Genomic DNA, 19,572 nt, shown 5'->3' with positions numbered 1-19,572 from the left:
TATGCACCCAATACTTGTATATATTTTAATTAATAAATATAAATATATATATTGATGTTAGTCGAATGTAAAAATTTATATTTATATTTATTTTAAATAGATATGGATATAATTCAGATACTCGAAGTATGGAGATAAATATCGATATAAGTCAGATAATTAAATTTTATTATTGTGGAATTAAAGATATAATTAAGTGGATGATAAGTCAAGTTAATAGCATATTAGTATAGTTATTTACTTTTTTTTAAGTTTGAGTGCTAAAAATAAAATTGGATATTTGGATTAGGATTGGATCATCATCTATCTATATTTATTTTTTTTTATAGATATAGATATGGATATTTGTAAAAAACTCAAATTTTTATCTAAATAGATTTAGCTAAAAAATAAATCTGAATGAATATTATCTGATCCAATTTTATCCCTAGCATGGAAAAATGCATATTTGTGCAAAATGAGAAAATGCAATTTGACATTAGAGAAGGATACTCCCAAAAGCAGCCACATTGTTTTGATGGCTCCAATCCAAAACCAGAAATGGTTCGTACGTGTCTCGCTGGCGACCACGTCCAAGCTCACCGCGAATTCTTTTTTTTCTATTTGTTAAACAATAATCCCACGCCATCCACCTGCACCGCCGAGCTGGTGGGGCCCAGCATTTTTTTACCGAATGAGCGAATGCCACCTCATTGCTTGGTCTGTATCCCGTCACCGTCGTGCTCGGGGGTCCGGCTGTCCGTCGCTGTCAGCCGCAACCGCCAAACGACAAACGCCACGTTTCAATCTTCTATTCGGGAATACTACGTTCCCCGTTTTCCTCGGCCCCCGTTACCACGTCGTCGTCCAACTGCAGCAGATCCAGCGAGAGGCAGCCATTAATAAAACCTTTAACCTTTAATTAAAGAAGTCCTAAAACTGGAACTGCCGCTCCAGGCGCCAACCCATCATTAAAGCTGAAGAGAGAATATGTACTCAAAATAGTCGACTCTTCTAACAGTGGAAAGAACTGAAAGGAAAAAAAGCAAAAAGAAAAATATTTCGGTTTCATCTCTCTACTTCTTTCGAAGAAAGAAAAGAAAACGACGTTTATTAGCATGTAATTATTAATTTAAACTCTTGATTTAAGTATTATTAATTGGGGAGAAACGACTCCTTATTCCTCCGTTTTTTCCGTTTTATGACGAGGTTCTCCTTTTTATTGTTCTCCCCACCTCTCTCTCTCTTTCGCTCGAAGCGATCCATAAGAGTTTCTCTCCGATCGCGGCGGGGCCGAGGGCGGAGCTCGCCTCGATCCCCGTCTAGGGTTTTTGGTCCAATTCTAGGGTTTTTTGTTCCAAACCCTTGCGGTGGATCTTGGCGGCACTAGGGTTTTGGTTCCAACTTTTTTTTTTTTTTTTTTTTGGTCTTTATGAAGAGGTCCAAGAGCGTGGAAGCCCTCGGGGGTCGGCGGTGGAAGCTCTCGCACGCCCTGCTCGCCGCCGCTGTGCTCTACCTGCTCTTCATCTCGTTCAAGTTCCGCCACTTCCTGGAGATGGCCACCGTGCTCAGCGGCGACCGCAGCTTCGCCGGCGGTGACGTCGGCCAGCATTTCTTGGGATCTATCTACCATGGGGATGCTTTCCACCGGAAGCTGGAGGACGCTCGGAGCCGCGATACGCCGCAGATGCCCCACAACGACCCGCTGGTGCTCCGCGCCGGCCCGCTCCGGCCTTTCCGCCGGCATTACGGCCGGATCACCGGCGAGATGCTGCGGCGGTACGGGCGGAGATGGAACCGGACGCGGAGCGGGAACTTCTCCGATCTGGAGAAGACGGCGCATGAGGCCTGGGCCCTGGGGCTCAAGGCTTGGGAGGAGGTGGAGAAAAACAAGGCTGGGGCGAAGTTGAACTCCACCACGGTGCTCGAGGGAAAGCCCGAGTCGTGCCCGTCCTCGGTGTTGATGAGCCGGGCCGAAGTGGGGCCCGACGCGGAGCGGATGATGTTCCTTCCGTGCGGGCTCGCGGTTGGCTCGTCGATCACTGTGATCGGGACGCCGCATGTTGCGCACGAGGAGTTTGTGCCCCAACTTGCGAGGCTCCGGCAGGGGGATGGTAGGGTGATGGTGTCGCAGTTCATGATGGAGCTGCAGGGGCTCAAGGCAGTGGAGGGTGAAGACCCGCCCAAGATCTTGCATGTGAACCCGAGGCTGAAGGGGGATTGGAGCCGAAGGCCAGTCATCGAGCATAACACCTGTTATCGGATGCAATGGGGTAAGGCAATGCGGTGTGATGGGTTACCGTCTGAGGGCAGTGAGGAATCTGGTATGTCGCCATCCCTATTCCCCGGCTTTATGTTTTATCAAGTAATCGGTCAATGTTCTTACCTATCTATCTGACTACAATATTCTGAAAATAGCAAAATATAGGAGTAAAATGGTGACTTGCTTCATGAGATGCAGATGTGCATAATTGGAACATATATTGGCCCTGCTGAGTGGAGACCTGGGTGAATGAGCTAGTAGTTGATACTCATGTTTCGGAAGTTTGTTGTAAGATTAGTTTGTTTTGTGTTATATAAACGTTGCATCTTTTATCACCTGGTTTCCAAGTGCCACTTGAGTGAATGAGTTAGTAGTTTGTTTCCAAGTGCCGCTTGAGAGCTCTGGGCATTTGGGCATTTGTTCGGTGGTAGTCAGCTTTGATGTACTAGGGTAGGCATCCTGTTTTCTTGAATCCAAATAGAAGATCCAATTGTAGCGACTTTTGTGATGTAACATAACAAGGGTTTTCTGTTTTGATTTATGAAGCTCAGGCTAAGTCTTAACATCAGAGAACTCGATTTGCTTTCAGATTAGGCAAATAGTGATATATAAACTTTTACACCATTTATCTCTTTCTTTAGTAACTTCATCTAGTCACCGATGAGATTCATGTCTTAGCAAATTATCTGTAACTGTCAATTGAGGTCGAGGATATACTAGATGAGCGCATGTTGAGAAAGTTTTTATACAAAATTTACTTATTTTGTTTAATCATTTAAGGGATGTTTGATGCATCATTAGTTATAATCAAGATCTGCCGAACTGGTCCGTACTGGCCGGTACGGCTTGGGACCGATACTGGATCAGCATGAAATCCGGTACCGGTAGCTTATCGTTAGAGAACTGGTATGGAACCGGTACGGAATCAGCGTGGGATCAGCGTGGAATCCGGAACCGGTATGGGACTGGACCAGTACCGTACCGGTCCGGGCCGCCACCGGTACGCCGACCGGTACCGATATGGCGGACCTTGGTTATAATTTTCATTATTGATAAAAATCAAGGTCCGTTGTACCGGTACCGGTCGGCGTACCGGTGACAGCCTGGACCGGTACGTACCAGTCTAAACCGGTCCCGTACCAATTCTTCAACAATAAACTACCGGTACCGGATTCCACGCTGATTCGGTACCGGTCTCAGGCTGGACCGGTACGGCAGACCATGATAAAAATAATGTATTCCCTATTATTTCTTTCAAACAAATGCAGAGCTGCTTATAGTGTTTGTTAACTCACCTACCTACATTAGCTTCGATCAGTTCTATGATATTGTATTTTTTTATTTTTTTTTTTAAAAAAATGATATCAGAGTTTGAATGCCAGAAATTTGACTTCCAGTTTACATCATTATGTGTACTGCATCTTAGCCAAGCATTTGATATGTAACCAGCCCTCGACAATATGATATTCATCAATATACTAGCACTTATCATCTTGTCATGCATGAACTGATAATTCCTCATATATTGGCCAATACAATTTCAAACTACTAATCAATTTTGTGCCTCCTCAAATTAATTTTTAATTATTGAATATTTACTCCAATTCCTTAAGTGATAGATAATTGTAGGTTTCCTACATTGGCAAGATTTTGATATCTAGGTTTCTATATCATCGGCCAAGATCTTGGAATATCTTGCTCCTTTCCCATTTTTCCCAACTTTCCATCTTAGCTTGGGTAAATTAAGATCTCAGCTCAATTCAGCATCAGCCACTGACCAAGATGGCCAGGATTTTGCAATTTAAAGACTTGAACGCTCCTCACTACATGCTTAGGCTGGTGCCTTGTTAGAACCAAATTCATGGCTCACCACCGTAGGCTCTAAAATTTGCTGTAATATGCAATGCCTTTTTGTATGCATGTTTATTTTGAAATTGGCGCCTATCAAAATGCCTTTAAGAACTTTTTTCTCTTTACATGGAAACCAAATTCATAAAAAATGTTGCCAGGTGAGATCAGTCATTTTTTAATTGTAGTGCTCTTTTAAGTGGCCTCTTCATACTTCTTTGCACCGTCCAACTGCATCATTCATTTTGGCCAGGCTGACAGCCTTTTCCAATGCTCAGGTCTGTCTCAATCATCACTTTTTGCATACACAAAATCATTGAATTGAGGATCCTAAGATATCTTTCGTATCCTTTTACAGATTGGGTAATGTGATTTTTTGGCCTTGTCGTTCAGTTCCATGATATATAAATCATTTCATAAGGAATCCTCTTGATTTATTAGGTCTCCTAATTGTTATTTATCTCCAGTTTTGTTGTTTCCTGGTTTGTTTTGGTCGTAAGGAGTTCCAAAATCAAGCATAATGCATACATGAATCTGTTCAGTCTTCAGCCTAACATGTTTGGGCTAAAATCTTTCTTATTTTTTCTTTCTTTTTTTTTGCTAGTTGATGGATTCAACAAATGTGAGAAATGGGAACGTGGCGATACTGTTGACTTGAAGGAATCTAAAACAACTTCATGGTTGAAACGGTTCATAGGTCGTGCAAAGAAGCCAGAAATGACATGGCCATTTCCATTTGTAGAGGGCAGAATGTTTGTTTTGACACTTCGAGCTGGTGTTGAAGGATATCACATTAATGTAGGGGGGCGGCATGTGACTTCATTCCCATACCGCACGGTCTGTATATCTGCCTTATTACTTTGCCAGAGGCATTAGTCAATCTGTTTACCTTTTTAATTAACTGGTCATTTTTAACAAATGTCTGGGTCTATAGAGTATGTTAAACGGCCTTCTGCATTTTTAGTTGTAGACTTGAGCACCATTGTTTTTTATGATAGATGCTATGTTATATTGTTTACACTGCATAAATAGCTTTTGACATGTTGTGGATATTTTTCCAGGGATTTACTCTTGAAGATGCAACTGGTTTGGCAATTAAGGGAAATGTGGACATACATTCAGTATATGCTACTTCTCTTCCAAAATCACATCCCAGTTTTTCACTTCAGCATGTTTTGGAAATGTCGGAGAAATGGAAAACCCCTTCTCTACCAGAAAACCCAGTTGATCTTTTCATTGGTGTCCTATCTGCAACAAATCATTTTGCTGAACGGATGGCTATCAGGAAAACCTGGATGCAGTATCCTGCTGTCCAGTCATCAAATGTAGTTGCCCGTTTCTTTGTTGCTCTGGTAAGCTTCATCTTCTGTTAGTTGCTTGTTACTATGTGAATCTGGCACCTGAAAATAAATATAAAATATGAATAATGACATGTGTTGCGGGGACGGCGCTTTGGCCGGAGCCTCGCGCAACAGCATAGCCCACATTAAGCTAGCAGAGAAAGAGGACCACGTTCCTCCCGAGGTATTGTCCGCTTTGGGCGCTCCGGCCCGCGCGTCCAGCGCTGACGGGGGGAGACTGGTGCCCTCACGGGTTTGCCCTTCAAAAGGCGCCTCGAGAGGAAAGGATTTCCACCCCCCATTTAAGGCATGGAACCTTTCCGCTACTAGCCGATGTGGGACTAAATTCAAGGCCCCCTCCCCTCCCCACAACATAGCCCCCCCAGCGGGAAGGTTCCTTGCCGGTTTTTAACGCCGGGGGCCCCCACAGTCCTGAAGGGTAGTCAATGGAGGGAGGAGGCGCCCCTTCCTGGCGCGCCATCTGTTGCGGGGACGGCGCTTTGGCCGGAGCCTCGCGCAACAGCATAGCCCACATTAAGCTAGCAGAGAAAGAGGACCACGTTCCTCCCGAGGTATTGTCCGCTTTGGGCGCTCCGGCCCGCGCGTCCAGCGCTGACGGGGGGAGACTGGTGCCCTCACGGGTTTGCCCTTCAAAAGGCGCCTCGAGAGGAAAGGATTTCCACCCCCCATTTAAGGCATGGAACCTTTCCGCTACTAGCCGATGTGGGACTAAATTCAAGGCCCCCTCCCCTCCCCACAACAACATGCATGTTGAAATCATAGCTACATAAACCTTTTCGACCACTCCCAATACCCAATCTAGTAACTAATTGCTCTAGAATTTTATCATATATTTTTGAAACAAGACCATTGGGAATTTTTTTTTTATTTTAGCAAATATAAATTGCACTCAGTTCTAAAATGTATGTCACATATGGGGTCTTGTAGTCAATTACTTGACCACTTGAATAATTAATTCCATATTTACAAATGGTCAAAGGTCTTTGGACTTTCAATTTTGGAGTTATCATCAGTTTATTTAGTAAATTATAGAAGTATTTCAATCCATTACATGAACAAATTCTTCAATAATTAATGGCATCTACTATATATATACCATTTGGACTGGACTGCACACTTTATGTTAACTCCTTAAGAATGGAGTTAATGATTTCAAAATCATTAATAGGCTATCCAAATTTAAGATCTAGATCATTGAACATGATGTACACCATAAGAAATGCCTAGACCCAAAAAATTCATATATTTTGGGGTTCTGTGACCTATGCATCAAATCGGTACAAAAATGAACTATATCAATTGAATTAGTATCATAAAATATATGATAAGATACATAAATTAAAAAATCTACTAAATGGATCATGATCTACACTTCTTGAAACTTGGGTAAATTTGGATCTACTAGGTTTTGATGATTAGATCATAGTAAACCATCGTATCATGTTTATTAAAACCATCCATTTTGACACCTACTTGATGATTAGGTTAGAGACCACAAAAACATATGAATTTTAGAATCTAGGGAATTTTTTATTGTGGGGATCATGCTCCACAATTTTGGATCTTGGATTTGAATAGTCCATTGATTTTGAATCCTTAACTCCATTTTTAATTAGTTAAAGTAAGGTATGTAGTCCATCTCTATGTATATAGTCTTGAAGCTTCAAACTATATTCTATATTATTAGCATTAGTGGTTGCATCTTATATTTGATTTTTTAATGCTCTTTTTTTGGTAACATTTACTGTTCATTAAATTGTGCTTATGAACATAACATTAAGATACTTTAGTTATCACGGGATTTACTGCTCGTTAATTTGTATTTCTGAAAATAACATGGGGATACTTTAGTTATCACGGGATAACATATATTTAGACTCATGAGTCATGTTTGAATAATCATTACAGATAATGTATGAATCATGTGTTGGTCAGTCATGTTTCAATAACTACAATCATGGGACTCACACCTTTTCAACTCCAGTTGTCATCCTATCTCTTTAAATTTCTTCTTTGAAAGGACAACTCTCAATCTTGGACTGTGGATTTATGGAGTGACCAAGCTCCAACTAGAATGGATTCCATTGATTGCAGGTGGCAAGTAGACTGATTTCAATGTGGTCCCCGAGAACAAACTCAAAAGCAAGGTCTACTGAACCGGTATTGGTGCTTGTACCGATTGATGACCTGTTGAATACAGTACAAGTTTATACCATGCTATTGTAGGGCGTACTGAAATAGGGAGAACTGGAGAGGGAGGGAGGGAGAGAGAGGGAGAGGAAGGGAGAGGTAGAGGAAGGGATGGAGGGAGGAAGAGAGATGGAGGGGGGAGAGAGAGGTTGAGAGAGAGAGAGAGGTTTGAGTCGTCACAAGGAGCTTTGAGGGCTCTGAATCTAGCGATGGAGACTGAGAGAGAGAGAGGGTAGAGAGTGAGATTCACCTGGTTGGAGACCTCATTGTCGTCATTGTATGGCATCATCGTTGACTCGATAGGATGGTGGGCTTTGGAGAGTAGAGCTTCGAAATTGAGTGGGCGTAGTGCCAAACGAAAAGCTTTGAAGGAGGAGCGAAGCTTTTTATATTCTGAATCAACTGGCTGAGGCATACCGGTAATCAACCAGTTTGATTCGGTACATCCCGAACCGGCCAGTTTGGCACGGTTCGGCTAATATTGCTCAAAAGGGTTTATCTTTTGTTGGGTCTTCTAAAGTTGTATACTTCCACATCTATTTGTGGGACATAAGTAGATTCCTTTTCATAATATTAGTTGCTAGAAGTTTGGTTTAAAATTGAAATAGTAGTGTCATCTAGTGTCCTCAAGCTGAATTGTGTTGGTAGTTCTATAGCAATGTAGGCTCTACCAGCATTAGTGATGTAGTGAGGGGTCATGATAGTGGCAATCATTTAGGATTTATCTATGCTTACTGGTGTGAAGAACTCATGCAAACAGGAGTTTAAGGTTTTCATTGAAACCTTTCAAAGTGCAGAGGAACAAATCCAGGTTAGATGTGCAGACAGCCAAATACATAGTGAGGAAAAGAAAAAATATATATGAAAAAAGGAAAAATGATTATATATTTATATCAATGTTTTGTTTTTATGATTTTATAGTTCTCATGGGCTACAACCATTATAAGTCACTATAAATTTATCATGAATTGTTATTAGGATAATAAACATTATGTTTTTAATTTTATTTTCAATCAAATTTGTTGATGTAATAATTGTTAATGTTAGTTATAACAGGACGTAATGGTTTATAACAACAGAACTTACAAAGTTATTATTTAAAGCCGAAAACATATGGAAAATGTATAACAAAAGTACAAAAGAAGAGCTTTATTAATTAGCAAATGAAGTAGATTCAACTAGGTACCATGGGCAAAATAGAGGAATGGAAGAGAAAAAGTTAACAAAAATAAATAAGATTTGGCCAGGTCCGGCTATTATTAATCAAAAAAGAATGGAGAGGAGACTCACCTTAGAGCGATGAAGAGAGAAGCAGAAGGGGTAGCGGCTAAGAGAAAATCTGTCAAGAATTTAGCCAAAAATTTCCTTTGCTTTCTCTTCAATATATCTTCTTTTAGAATTCCATCCTAGTTTCATTTGCTGCTTAGTTTTCTAACTTGCAAGCCAAGGGAGGAAAAACAAAGGAACATTCAATGCAGCAACCCATATTGATCCAGGGTATATACTCTGCATGAGTGATCTACTGTCCGTTCTCTTGTATGACTGTATCTCACCACTGATAAATAATCCTTGCTGGGGCCATAAACCGGATTAGAAAAGGATGGTGGGGTTGGGCCCTTGTGCAGGATTAAGAACGGAGGTTGTGGGGCAATGCTTAATTTTTTAGGTGTGTATGCGGGCTTTTGGGGACCCCACCTCTCGTGACTCCATTCCTGGAAGTGCATGTATAAGATTTTAATGAATTGTTGTGAAAAGTGAGGATATTAACTTAGCTTGGATTTGTGAAGGTTTTCCTTCTAAATTGTGCTACTTTGATGAGATTCATGATATTAGAATGGAAATTTCTTTTTTATCCAGGCAAATTTGTTCACCTGTTATGCAAGTGGTTGTCCATCGTGCAGGAAACATTTTTCTGCAACCTCATTTAGCTATAATATCCGACTGTATGTGATTAGGGATTATTTTCTCTATCTGCCGCTTATTAAGATGAAAAAAACGCATTTCTCTGAGTGCGTGCACCAGTGTAGCACCTTCCTTGGCTTTGTGTTTATTCTTGTAAAAAATTATTATGTAAGCATTTTTTTTGTCTCTTATCATTTATCTTGCAATGTGCAGAGTCCAAGGAAGGAGGTAAATGCAGTGCTGAAGAAGGAAGCTGAATATTTTGGAGACGTCGTGATTTTGCCATTCATGGACCGTTATGAGTTAGTTGTTCTTAAAACAATTGCAATTTGTGAATTTGGGGTGAGTTACATATGTTTTGTTTCCTTTTTGGTGTACTGCTAATGTATTTGGCCATTTGTGATGTTGATGTTATTGGTCCTTGGCAGTTGATCTGACGTTAGCCATCTTTATCCTGCAGGTCCACAACTTGACTGCAGAATATATTATGAAATCTGATGATGACACATTTATCAGGGTGGATGTCGTATTGAAAGAAATTGAGAGCATTGCTCAGAATAAATCTCTATATATGGGTAATCTGAATCTTTTACATAGGCCACTCAGAAGTGGAAAATGGGCAGTTACATATGAGGTAAGGAGTCTGCACCAAGCATTTCTGAGAATTTGCTAGTGAGTCATTCAATTCTCTCTTTTTCCTTCTGAAAAGCTTGTCACTGAGATTCTTTGCCATTTGATTTATTCCAAATTAGGGACATCCTTGACTATCAAAATATTACTTCTCAACTATTAAAAGTAGTCTGAATTTGAATTTAACTTGTGAGAGTTAGGTTAGCTGAGTGAAGCTTTGATCTATACAACCTGAAGCAAACATCAGTATAAGAATACTGGCTCAACTTGGCTATTGTTGACATTTTCAAATATTTCATAGATATGTTCGACAGCAATATATTTTTCACCGGTCTCCAATGAATATTTATGTCATCTGAGTTATGGCTTATATATTTATAACTTCTACTTTATGGTGGATGTAGGAGTGGCCAGAAGAGATATACCCACCATATGCCAACGGACCTGGTTACATAATTTCAGGTGACATTGCAAAGTTTATCATGTCTCAGCATGCCAATCAAAGCTTAAGAGTAAGGCTGATAACTCAGAAATCAACCCCCACATTCTATTTAGTTGCAAGGTATCTTCAAGCCTCGGCCATTATGTACATCTGACACGTCTTGCGACTTGTTTGCAGTTGTTCAAAATGGAAGATGTAAGCATGGGAATGTGGGTTGAAGAGTTTAATGCTACCACAACCGTTCAGTATTCTCACAGTTGGAAGTTCTGTCAGTATGGGTGCATGGAGAACTATTACACTGCACATTACCAGTCTCCAAGGCAAATGATTTGTCTGTGGGACAAATTATCGAGGGGTCGAGCCCAATGCTGTAACTTTAGATAACCACGCAAGATATTGTTCTCATAGCAGCTGATCTCTTTTCTCCCATTAATCAACCCCCCACAACATTTTTTGTTGATGGATGCTTTTTCGGTGTAGCATTTCTGGCCCCACGAGCCTTCAAGTTTTGTTGGATGGCTGAGGACTGGCATCATCTCCTGCCTCCCTCCTGGTTGTCGCATCTTGTAAAAGTATGTATATTTGATTTTGTTTTTTGACAGTTCTCAGTCAATACAGCTTGTCACACCATATCTTGCAACTGAACGAAAACTTTTGTTAGACAGTTTTTGCACTTCTCTGAATGCTTGGCGTTCTTTTATGGTTGATTATCCAATTTTTTTTGACGGCCAAGTAGTAGACAATCGGCAACGCATTTTGATGCACCAATATACCAACCAAGATTTAATTATTTTTTTTCTTCTTGTGTGGTTTGGAATGAGTTTCGGCACCGGTGGCAAACGCTGCCTTGGTCGTGTAATAAAACATACTGAAAATTGTGATCTCTAGAAATGTACCGATTTCTGATCCTAATTTTTAGGCTTCTCCTAGCCCTGGCAAGTTTTACTACATTGCATCAGAAGTGCTCATGTATCGAGACTTTTAACATATCCAGCAAGCATTTTGCCCCCTGTAAAGACAAGATGTCATGCAAATAAAAACTTCATCGAGTTTGTTTTTCTCAGGGCCAGGAGCAAGATCGTCTTGCTTGAACCGGTCTTGAAGTATCTACATCTCCGAACTGGAATGCGTCAAAAGAGTTACTATAATGAAGATGGTTGTACTAAAAAGAACCAGCAAGCAAACCAACTTTGGACCGAGTTCCCATCTTATGACCTTGGAAGCACATAGCAGCTAAAAGTAAAAGAAAAGAGTAAAAAAAATAAAAGACGACTCCTGCATGAGTACAAATGGAAGAACTCCCTGGGAAAAATTATACGTGGGCGTTACCTGCACACTCAAGCAGGAGGAAGCAACTAATATGCTTAAGAAATGATAGTTGAAGGTAAAGCCCAAACGCTACTGTTATATATCAAACAAGCGTTTGTTATACTAATTGCCAAACATAAATCATCATTTCTTTTATACACGACTTGGAGCTAGCTGTTGCTGAAAACATTTCAAAAAAAAATTGTTATATATTATTGGATGTTCAAGTGAGAGGTTGCAGTTTGCAAGCAGCAATGGAGTCTATGATCCATGTATTGGTTGCCACTTTGCCTCCAGAAGCATCAGCAAGCGCCTGGGCTTCCGCTCGCCTACGGTTAAAAACCAAAGCATAATCATTGCATCTCTTTTTCTCTGGATGCTCAAGGCTGTAGATTATGAAGATTGTGGAAGGCAAGGAGTTATCCAACAATTTTTCTTGGTCTCTTGAAATGGGCTTCCTTTGCAGAATTGTCCCTCCTGCCTTGATGACGAGATCTTGCAGATAGCCTTTATAAGATGGTGTGTAGTCTCCACTGAAATAAAAGCTGATTCCAGCGAAGAGCTTTGGTTGCTGCAGTTAGGGGCAGAAAGTAAATTACTACATAACCTATGGAGGCATGTTGGGCAACAAATCTATTACCAACAAAGGCATGCAGGCCACATAAAGACAATCATATTTCATTTATCATCTTTAGCCAATGTTTGCAAAGTTGTAACCAATAAAAAGTTATGTCTAAGACAAACTTTTAATGTTTCACTTACAGAGAATATTGGAGATGGTTGAGCACTAGAAGCAAAGAGTTGGATTTATTAACAATTTGGTGGGCAGGAACAAAACACTAGACAGTGTTTCTGTATATTGAACAACAGCATGAAAAAGATGCAGGTGAGAATTACCTTATTAATTGCCCTCAGTCTTCCCAATTGGGGGCCCCTGCCTATTCCATGCACATCAACTGTAATCTCATATTTCTCCTCATCAACAGGTTCCCTAGACTCCATGCATGCTTTGATCCCTGTATTATAAGATAGATACAAAAAAAATAAAAAAAAAATATGATGAAGCAATGATAAAAATTTTAGCAACATCAGTACTCCTGAAATGATTTTGGCAAGAGATGGAATATTGCTCTTACAATCAATTGATAAGATCCATTTTCCATCGAGGATGGCCATCAGGAACTTAATAGTTCTTTTGCATGCCCCATTCTTATCAGTTGATGCAATGACATGAGTGACTGTTGGTCTCCAAGTTTTAGTGATGGGTACACCAGTCATCTTTGTGAATTCAGAGACAATAACCTGAACAGATTTTCAAGTTAGAAAAAAATATATATGGTACTATGGGTGCCTCTGAGAATAGCTAAAGGAAGTTTGGATCAACCTTCTCTGCATCAGAAAGAGCAGAGCAACAGATGACCCACTTGCAAGGTAATCCAGAAGGCCATGTCCACATCTGGCTCATGTCGCTACCAGGTTTACTTCTTGATGAAATTTGAGATACTCTGGAAATTCTTAGCCAAGTTAGTCATAAAGGCACAAAATTGAGTTATAAAAATTTAATCAATTACATAACCAAATTTAAACGAGCCAAATCCATGCGGATACCCTTTCTGATCAGATCTCTTTCTGATTTGCTTCTGGGGCTCAGAAGTTTCGATTGGCAGTTTGGCCGATGAATGAAGGGGGCACAGCATCACAAAATTTTCCTGTTATGGCAATTTTTCAGGTTTTCATCAGGATAATTTCTCAGGTTTTCATCAAAAAAAGTAAACCATTATACGGTCAAAAATATTTGTAATCACAAATCTAACAACTCAATTTACGGCAAATTTACTAATTTCACTTACACTGTCCCATCGGCATTCTGGAATCAATTTAGCACAAGTGAAGTGGAAGCTCTTGCGACAACTTTTCTCGAAGCATCCAAGAGCAGCCCCTTTGATGCCACAACAACTGCATTTTATCCTTCTACTTCTTGTTACCTCTGCTGCAAGGTTGATGGCCATATCATCTTCAAAGTATACATCAGGGGCCCTTTATTTAAAGAATAGATCATGCATTTAGTAATGGCTATAGGGGCGGAATACTGCTGCTAGAACTTTAATTTGAGTAAGAAAGATTCTGACCATTCTGTGCAATTCTTGTGAGAATGTATTACAGTGACACCGCCATTAAAATCTGCAGTTACAGGCTTGCCATTGAAATAATGCATCATTTCCCCAGAATCCTGTCATTTTCTTTACAAATATAAAAGCTTCCTCTAACAAACAATAATGAAAGAATAAGAAAGTATATAAGATCATGTTAGACAATGTGCTGATAGGATTACCTCTGTATCATTTGTAGACTGACAGAAAGCACATTGAATCTGAATATGATTGTTTTCACATTTCCTCAAAATACTATCCCCGAGAGTGCGGCACCTAATCTTTGTTGAATTTTTGATAGCCAAGCTCTCGGATTCCTCATGGAGATAAATGACAGCTTTATTTGTTTCACCCAAAGCCATGTTCATTGGAGGAATTTGGACAGCATCCTTTGTGGCAGCTAAGTCAGAAGTCTGATTTTTCATCCTTCTTTGTGCATTTGACTCTCCTAACTGCTTTTCCTCATTCTTCTTTCCTTTTCTGGGGTGACCATTGCCAGAGCCTTTGTCATGTTCTAGACTCTTTTCCTTACAATTTTGATTTTTAGCTTTTGCTTCATTGATAAAATTGGCGGGTAGTTCCTCATGTATCTTAGCTACAGAATCACCTATTGCTTTCTTTATGCACTCCACAGAACCATCTATCAATTTCTTTGTGCACTTTCTCTGTGACTTGATGGTGGACTCCTTGTCCCTTTTGCTGGCTTTACCTACTATACCTGGATCTCCCTTCTCTTCATTCTTATACTTTGACCTAGTATATATAGTCAGATGCTTTTCAGATGCTTCAGTTGTGGCGGAATCATAAACCTGGTCTGTTGAAAATTTTAGATGTTTTGTTTGGTAATGGCTAGCAGGATTGTTGCACTGTTTCAGTATTTTCCTTCCAGAAGTTGGACTCCTTTTATCAGTTTCCTCATTTTCCTGGCTTGAATCTTGAGCTACTTCCTCAGAATCAGTAGGAATTTCTTTGTTGGCATTGTTGTAGACCTTGCATCTGGTTCTTGAAAGAGATGATACCGCATGTCTTTTCTGAGGTTTACTGTTATTTCTTCTGTTCTTAAGGGTTCTTTTTCTGGTTTCAGCAATTCCAATTCCAACATTTTTGTGGGGGACTCCATCTCTTGATTCAATCCCGATCTCCAAGTCATTCCTACATTCTTTGTCTTGGATTCCATCAAGCCTATGCCTACCTTCAGTCTGTATTTCAGTGAAATTTCATTGATAAGCACTGATGAAGATGAGTTTATCAAATCAGTTGCATAAGATGTGAAACCTGCAGAAGTAAATTAAAAAATTAAGTTGAATGAAATAGTAGTACCAGCTCTTTAATTGATGTTGAACATAGTTCTGGAGAGCAGGCTCTTTGGGTCCACTCGAACATTTCACTGTCAAAAGCTATTGCAGCATTGGGTTTGCTCTGCAATTCACCTCACAAAAGATTAATAACATGAAAGTTCAAAATTTCCATTGTTCTTCCATTCCACACAATAACTAAAACTTACAGTTGGGGTCATTTTAACGGGAGATTCATGGTCAGAGTCTTTGATGTCACTAAAACAAGGAACATTATGGGGTGGAGGTGTATCTGCCGTCTGCTGACTGCTTAGTTTCTCTGCAGTTTCATTATCTTCTTCCTCTTCTTCTCTCAGCCAAAAGAAAGGTGAAAACAAAGGATCCCCCTGGTCCTCCATAGCTAGTTCCTCATTTTTATTCATTTCCTTATTATCTTTCAACTCAATGCTTGAATCTCCTAATTTAGAAATCTTTTCAGGACGCACTGGAGTCTCTGAGACAGGGTATGGCGTAACATGTATCCGTTTCTTGCCAGGGAAAGAAGGCATTTTTGATGGACGACAATCAGAATTCCTGGCATCAGATTTCTCATTTTCTTTTTGCATTTTCTTGGATAATCCTTTTCTCTTTGATTTGCCTCGATGTGCCACAGCAGTTTCTGCTGAACCAGAATTTTTGTTATCATCGCGTCTGGCCAATCCATCTATTGAAATGGTTTACAGAATGAGGAATATAATAGTCAGCACCAGTGCAGAGAGGGCAAAAGAGGCAAAATTTAGTAATCTGTGATACTTTAATGAAACTTAAGGCAGTCCCAATAACACTAGAGTTTATGCAAGTGCTAATAAACAGTACTAAATGCCAGAGGAAAAAAAGAACAGGGATATAAGCAACCAAAATTGAACAGCCTTCAAAGAAGAAGCAGCACATCACAATGAACTCTAAAGCTCTAAGCAATAAATCACACAAGCAACAATTTTTCATACATCCTGAGTTCTTGAACCCCAACCCTCCCCCATTTCGCAATTAAAAGAGGAAAGTAACTGGCCACCGGATATGTCATCACCTGAATTCTTGGCTGAAGGTGCTAATTGAGTGGAAAAATTGTTAGTCCCTGCTGCAGCTTCCATGCTCTTGTAAATGCTTACCAGGTTATCCATGTGAGGAGCGGGACGTACTTCTGCAACCAAGTCAAAACCATAACCTTTATGACAAGAATTAATATAATAAAGTCAAGGACAGATTGAAGATAGACAGATCCAGGATTTCAATTGAAGAAAGATGGAAGCTTAGACCACTAACGGGATACATCTTCTAGAAAATGAACAAATTGATCTAGTTTATTGGAATCTCTATTTAACCAGAGCACTCATCAATGGCTAAATTTAACTGTAGAGAGGTCCTGACATATTTTCTGGAGACCATGCTCCAGAATCTGTTGACTAATTGACTGCTAGTTTGGCACATAAGGGACTCAGAAAGAAACCTAATCCTTGGAGGTCTCTATTAGTTACATATAGAAGGAAGGTGTGATGCAGAATTGGAAATCGACAAGTAGGTTTAAATAAAGATGGCACTTAGCTTGTCAAATACTACTACATTGTACAAACCATGTCATAGACAATATGAACTTTGTTTATCAACAGCTTTGCAATCCCATCTCTTATGGATGTGGATATAAACTGCTTTCCTGGGTGAACAACTGCAAATTTGGATGTGGATCCCATAAAGCGGCTATTCTAATAACAACTGCTCTCTGCGTTATAAGCAGTGCAATTGCAGGCATTAAGGTATAAGGAAAAGAATGCCCCCGCTGAGAATAGTTATTGGATTTTGCCATCTAGGTGTCAACTAAAAAGAGTAAGCTGCATCATTTCAAGCTTCTATTCAAACTATATTTCCCTAAGATGTTGCTTTTATCTCTGTGAATCAGATATGGTAGGAAACAAACCTCTATGATGGAATGGAACTTTGCAGACCGGGCAGCCGGACATGGACTTCATCGATTTCAAAATGCATGAGCTGGGTCAAAATAGTAACAGATGCATAAATCCCCAGTACTTTTCTATCCCAAAACAAAAATACCCGAGGATTAAAGAACATTAATACAACAGGAAAAAAAGAAAAAAGGATAGATGGAAGCTCACTTGCAGAAGACATGGTTGCATGGAAGTGATACCGCAGAGCTTAGGAGGCTCCAACTGCAAAACATAAATGATAGAGAGAGTAAGTGAATATGATTTTGGGAATTCTATTATTCAGTTCTATCAACAAATTGAGAATTCCAGAGCTTAAAAAATGGATTCCTGAACTCTGATTGCAGTACTCGGAGTAGAAATTAGAGAGATCCAGATATAGAATATATTGAGGATTGGAAAGTGCAAAAAATATACGGGGAAATTGGAGAGATCCAGATATAGAATATATTGAGGATTAGGAAATGCAACAAATATACGGGTAATCTCAAAATCCGTTTTTTTCAGCGAAAAAAAAAACACGCTATCAAATCCAGGGAAAATTAGATTTGTTCTTCGGAAGTTTCGCGAGTCCTGGCATTTGGGTAAAGGTCATTCAAATGGAAATTAGATCCATCAGCGTTAGATGCAGTTCCTGGAACGAAAATTAAAGAAAACCTAGAAGATTCGGAGATGCGACAGCCGTAATGTCAGTAATATCAAAATCCAATTTTTTGAACTGGGACTATCAAATGCATCAAAAAACTAAAGATATGCTTCGTTGCTTTCATTAAGTTTGACGTCTGGGTGATGTTATTCAAATGAGAAACATGCAGAAAATCTAAAGTCTAGTAAAAAAACGAAAAGAAATAAAAACGAGATTAAAAAAAAAAAACGAAGTGACGGGGCTTCTGGTACCAGATGGGGCACTTGAGCTCTCTGCCCATCTTCTCCAGATGACCCAAATCCGCCATGTTCGCCACCTGGCGATTCCTCTGCTTCTAAGAGCGAGCGAGCGAGCGAGAGGGAGATGGAAACTAGGGGTCGTGAAGGAGATTAAAGACGAGGAAAAAAGGCGGTGGGACGTAAAATTTGGTAAAATCTGAACGCCAGGCCCGGGTATTCCATTTCCCTGTTTCCCGCGAGTTCGCCAATTGTTTGCTTTCGATTTTAGATTTTGGCGGCAAGGCGCCCTTCCTTCTGATTTTTTTTCCCGAACCAGAAGGCGACAAATCCAACCCGGTCAGATCTCATCCTCCGAATAATTCATATTGGTATTAAAATTAATAATGGCACTAATATTAATAATAATATTAATCAAAATAATATAACTATAGTAGCATTAATATATTATATGTATTATTTGCTTAATTTTTTCAATTTTTTTTGCGTCTAGATAGGAATTAGGATCAACCGTTATAGAGAAGCTGATATTCTAAGAATGGGAAAACATTCCCATCTTTAATTTCTAAAAAACAAACATATGAGAATCATAGAGAATATATAACATTGTTATTTTATTATATTATATATTATTATAATGCATCATGCCTTATATAGAATAGATATATTTTAATAATATTGTAATATATAATTCATAAAGCAATATTAGCGTATTTTTTATAAGCTACATTGCCATATTAATATTGTGTATGTAATTATTAAATGTATTATATAGTCTTACAAATATATTGATATTTTATTAGATAATAATCTATTATTGCAATTATTATGTTATCGTCTTTTATAATTACATAGTTCATAGAGTTATGAACATATTATATTAATATATATTTTATATAAGTAAAATAATATTATTATACTCATATCATAAAATATTGGTGTTAAGCAATATTATAATAGTAATATTATCACATAATATATTATATTTATAATATATTATTATATGTTATGCTAGAAAATATTATATAAATAGAATATTATAGCATGCCATCTTTTATAAAAATTGTCGGAATATACATTATAACAATATAAGTATTATATTAATTATAATGTACTAATGTTATTAAATTATATTTTTGAGAGTACCGAGAGTCGAATTATATTTATTATATAATCGAGATAATCATATTTTACTGCTATCCCTTGTGTTCTAGCCCATCCCCACCATGTTCCGTAAATCAGTTTGACATAAGAAGTCCTGCTGTGAGTTATAAGTGTCCTTAGCATGGGGAGTGACCGTGTCTGAGGACTGACAAGCTGAACATATACATGATCCAATTGTTGAT

General features: G+C 39.1%; 2 protein-coding genes across 2 annotated transcripts; one reads left to right on the top strand and one right to left on the bottom strand.

The window, feature by feature from the left end:
* The first annotated feature begins 1,001 nt into the window (after positions 1-1,001).
* LOC103703672 (hydroxyproline O-galactosyltransferase GALT2) lies at positions 1,002-11,276 on the top strand. The gene is made up of 7 exons (XM_008786599.4): positions 1,002-2,303; positions 4,695-4,927; positions 5,152-5,442; positions 9,757-9,885; positions 10,004-10,177; positions 10,578-10,685; positions 10,793-11,276. Exons 1-7 carry the CDS (start codon positions 1,412-1,414, stop codon positions 10,997-10,999), a joined length of 2,034 nt encoding a protein of 677 aa, XP_008784821.2. The 5' UTR covers positions 1,002-1,411; the 3' UTR covers positions 11,000-11,276.
* Positions 11,277-12,028: 752 nt separating this feature from the next.
* LOC103703717 (protein BREAST CANCER SUSCEPTIBILITY 1 homolog) lies at positions 12,029-18,414 on the bottom strand. The gene is made up of 14 exons (XM_017841929.2): positions 18,242-18,414; positions 17,516-17,569; positions 17,320-17,390; positions 16,435-16,548; positions 15,578-16,071; positions 15,394-15,492; positions 14,256-15,272; positions 14,053-14,153; positions 13,774-13,960; positions 13,532-13,632; positions 13,308-13,428; positions 13,060-13,225; positions 12,821-12,939; positions 12,029-12,494 (listed from the first exon to the last, which is right to left on the bottom strand). The coding sequence occupies exons 1-14, from the start codon at positions 18,295-18,297 to the stop codon at positions 12,147-12,149; spliced, it is 3,048 nt and encodes a 1,015-aa protein (XP_017697418.2). The 5' UTR covers positions 18,298-18,414; the 3' UTR covers positions 12,029-12,146.
* Positions 18,415-19,572: the final 1,158 nt, after the last annotated feature.

The sequence above is a fragment of the Phoenix dactylifera genome, chromosome 16, assembly GCF_009389715.1.
Source record: "Phoenix dactylifera cultivar Barhee BC4 chromosome 16, palm_55x_up_171113_PBpolish2nd_filt_p, whole genome shotgun sequence".
Lineage (NCBI taxonomy): Eukaryota > Viridiplantae > Streptophyta > Magnoliopsida > Arecales > Arecaceae > Phoenix > Phoenix dactylifera.
This window is presented reverse-complemented; position numbering and strand designations above follow the sequence as displayed.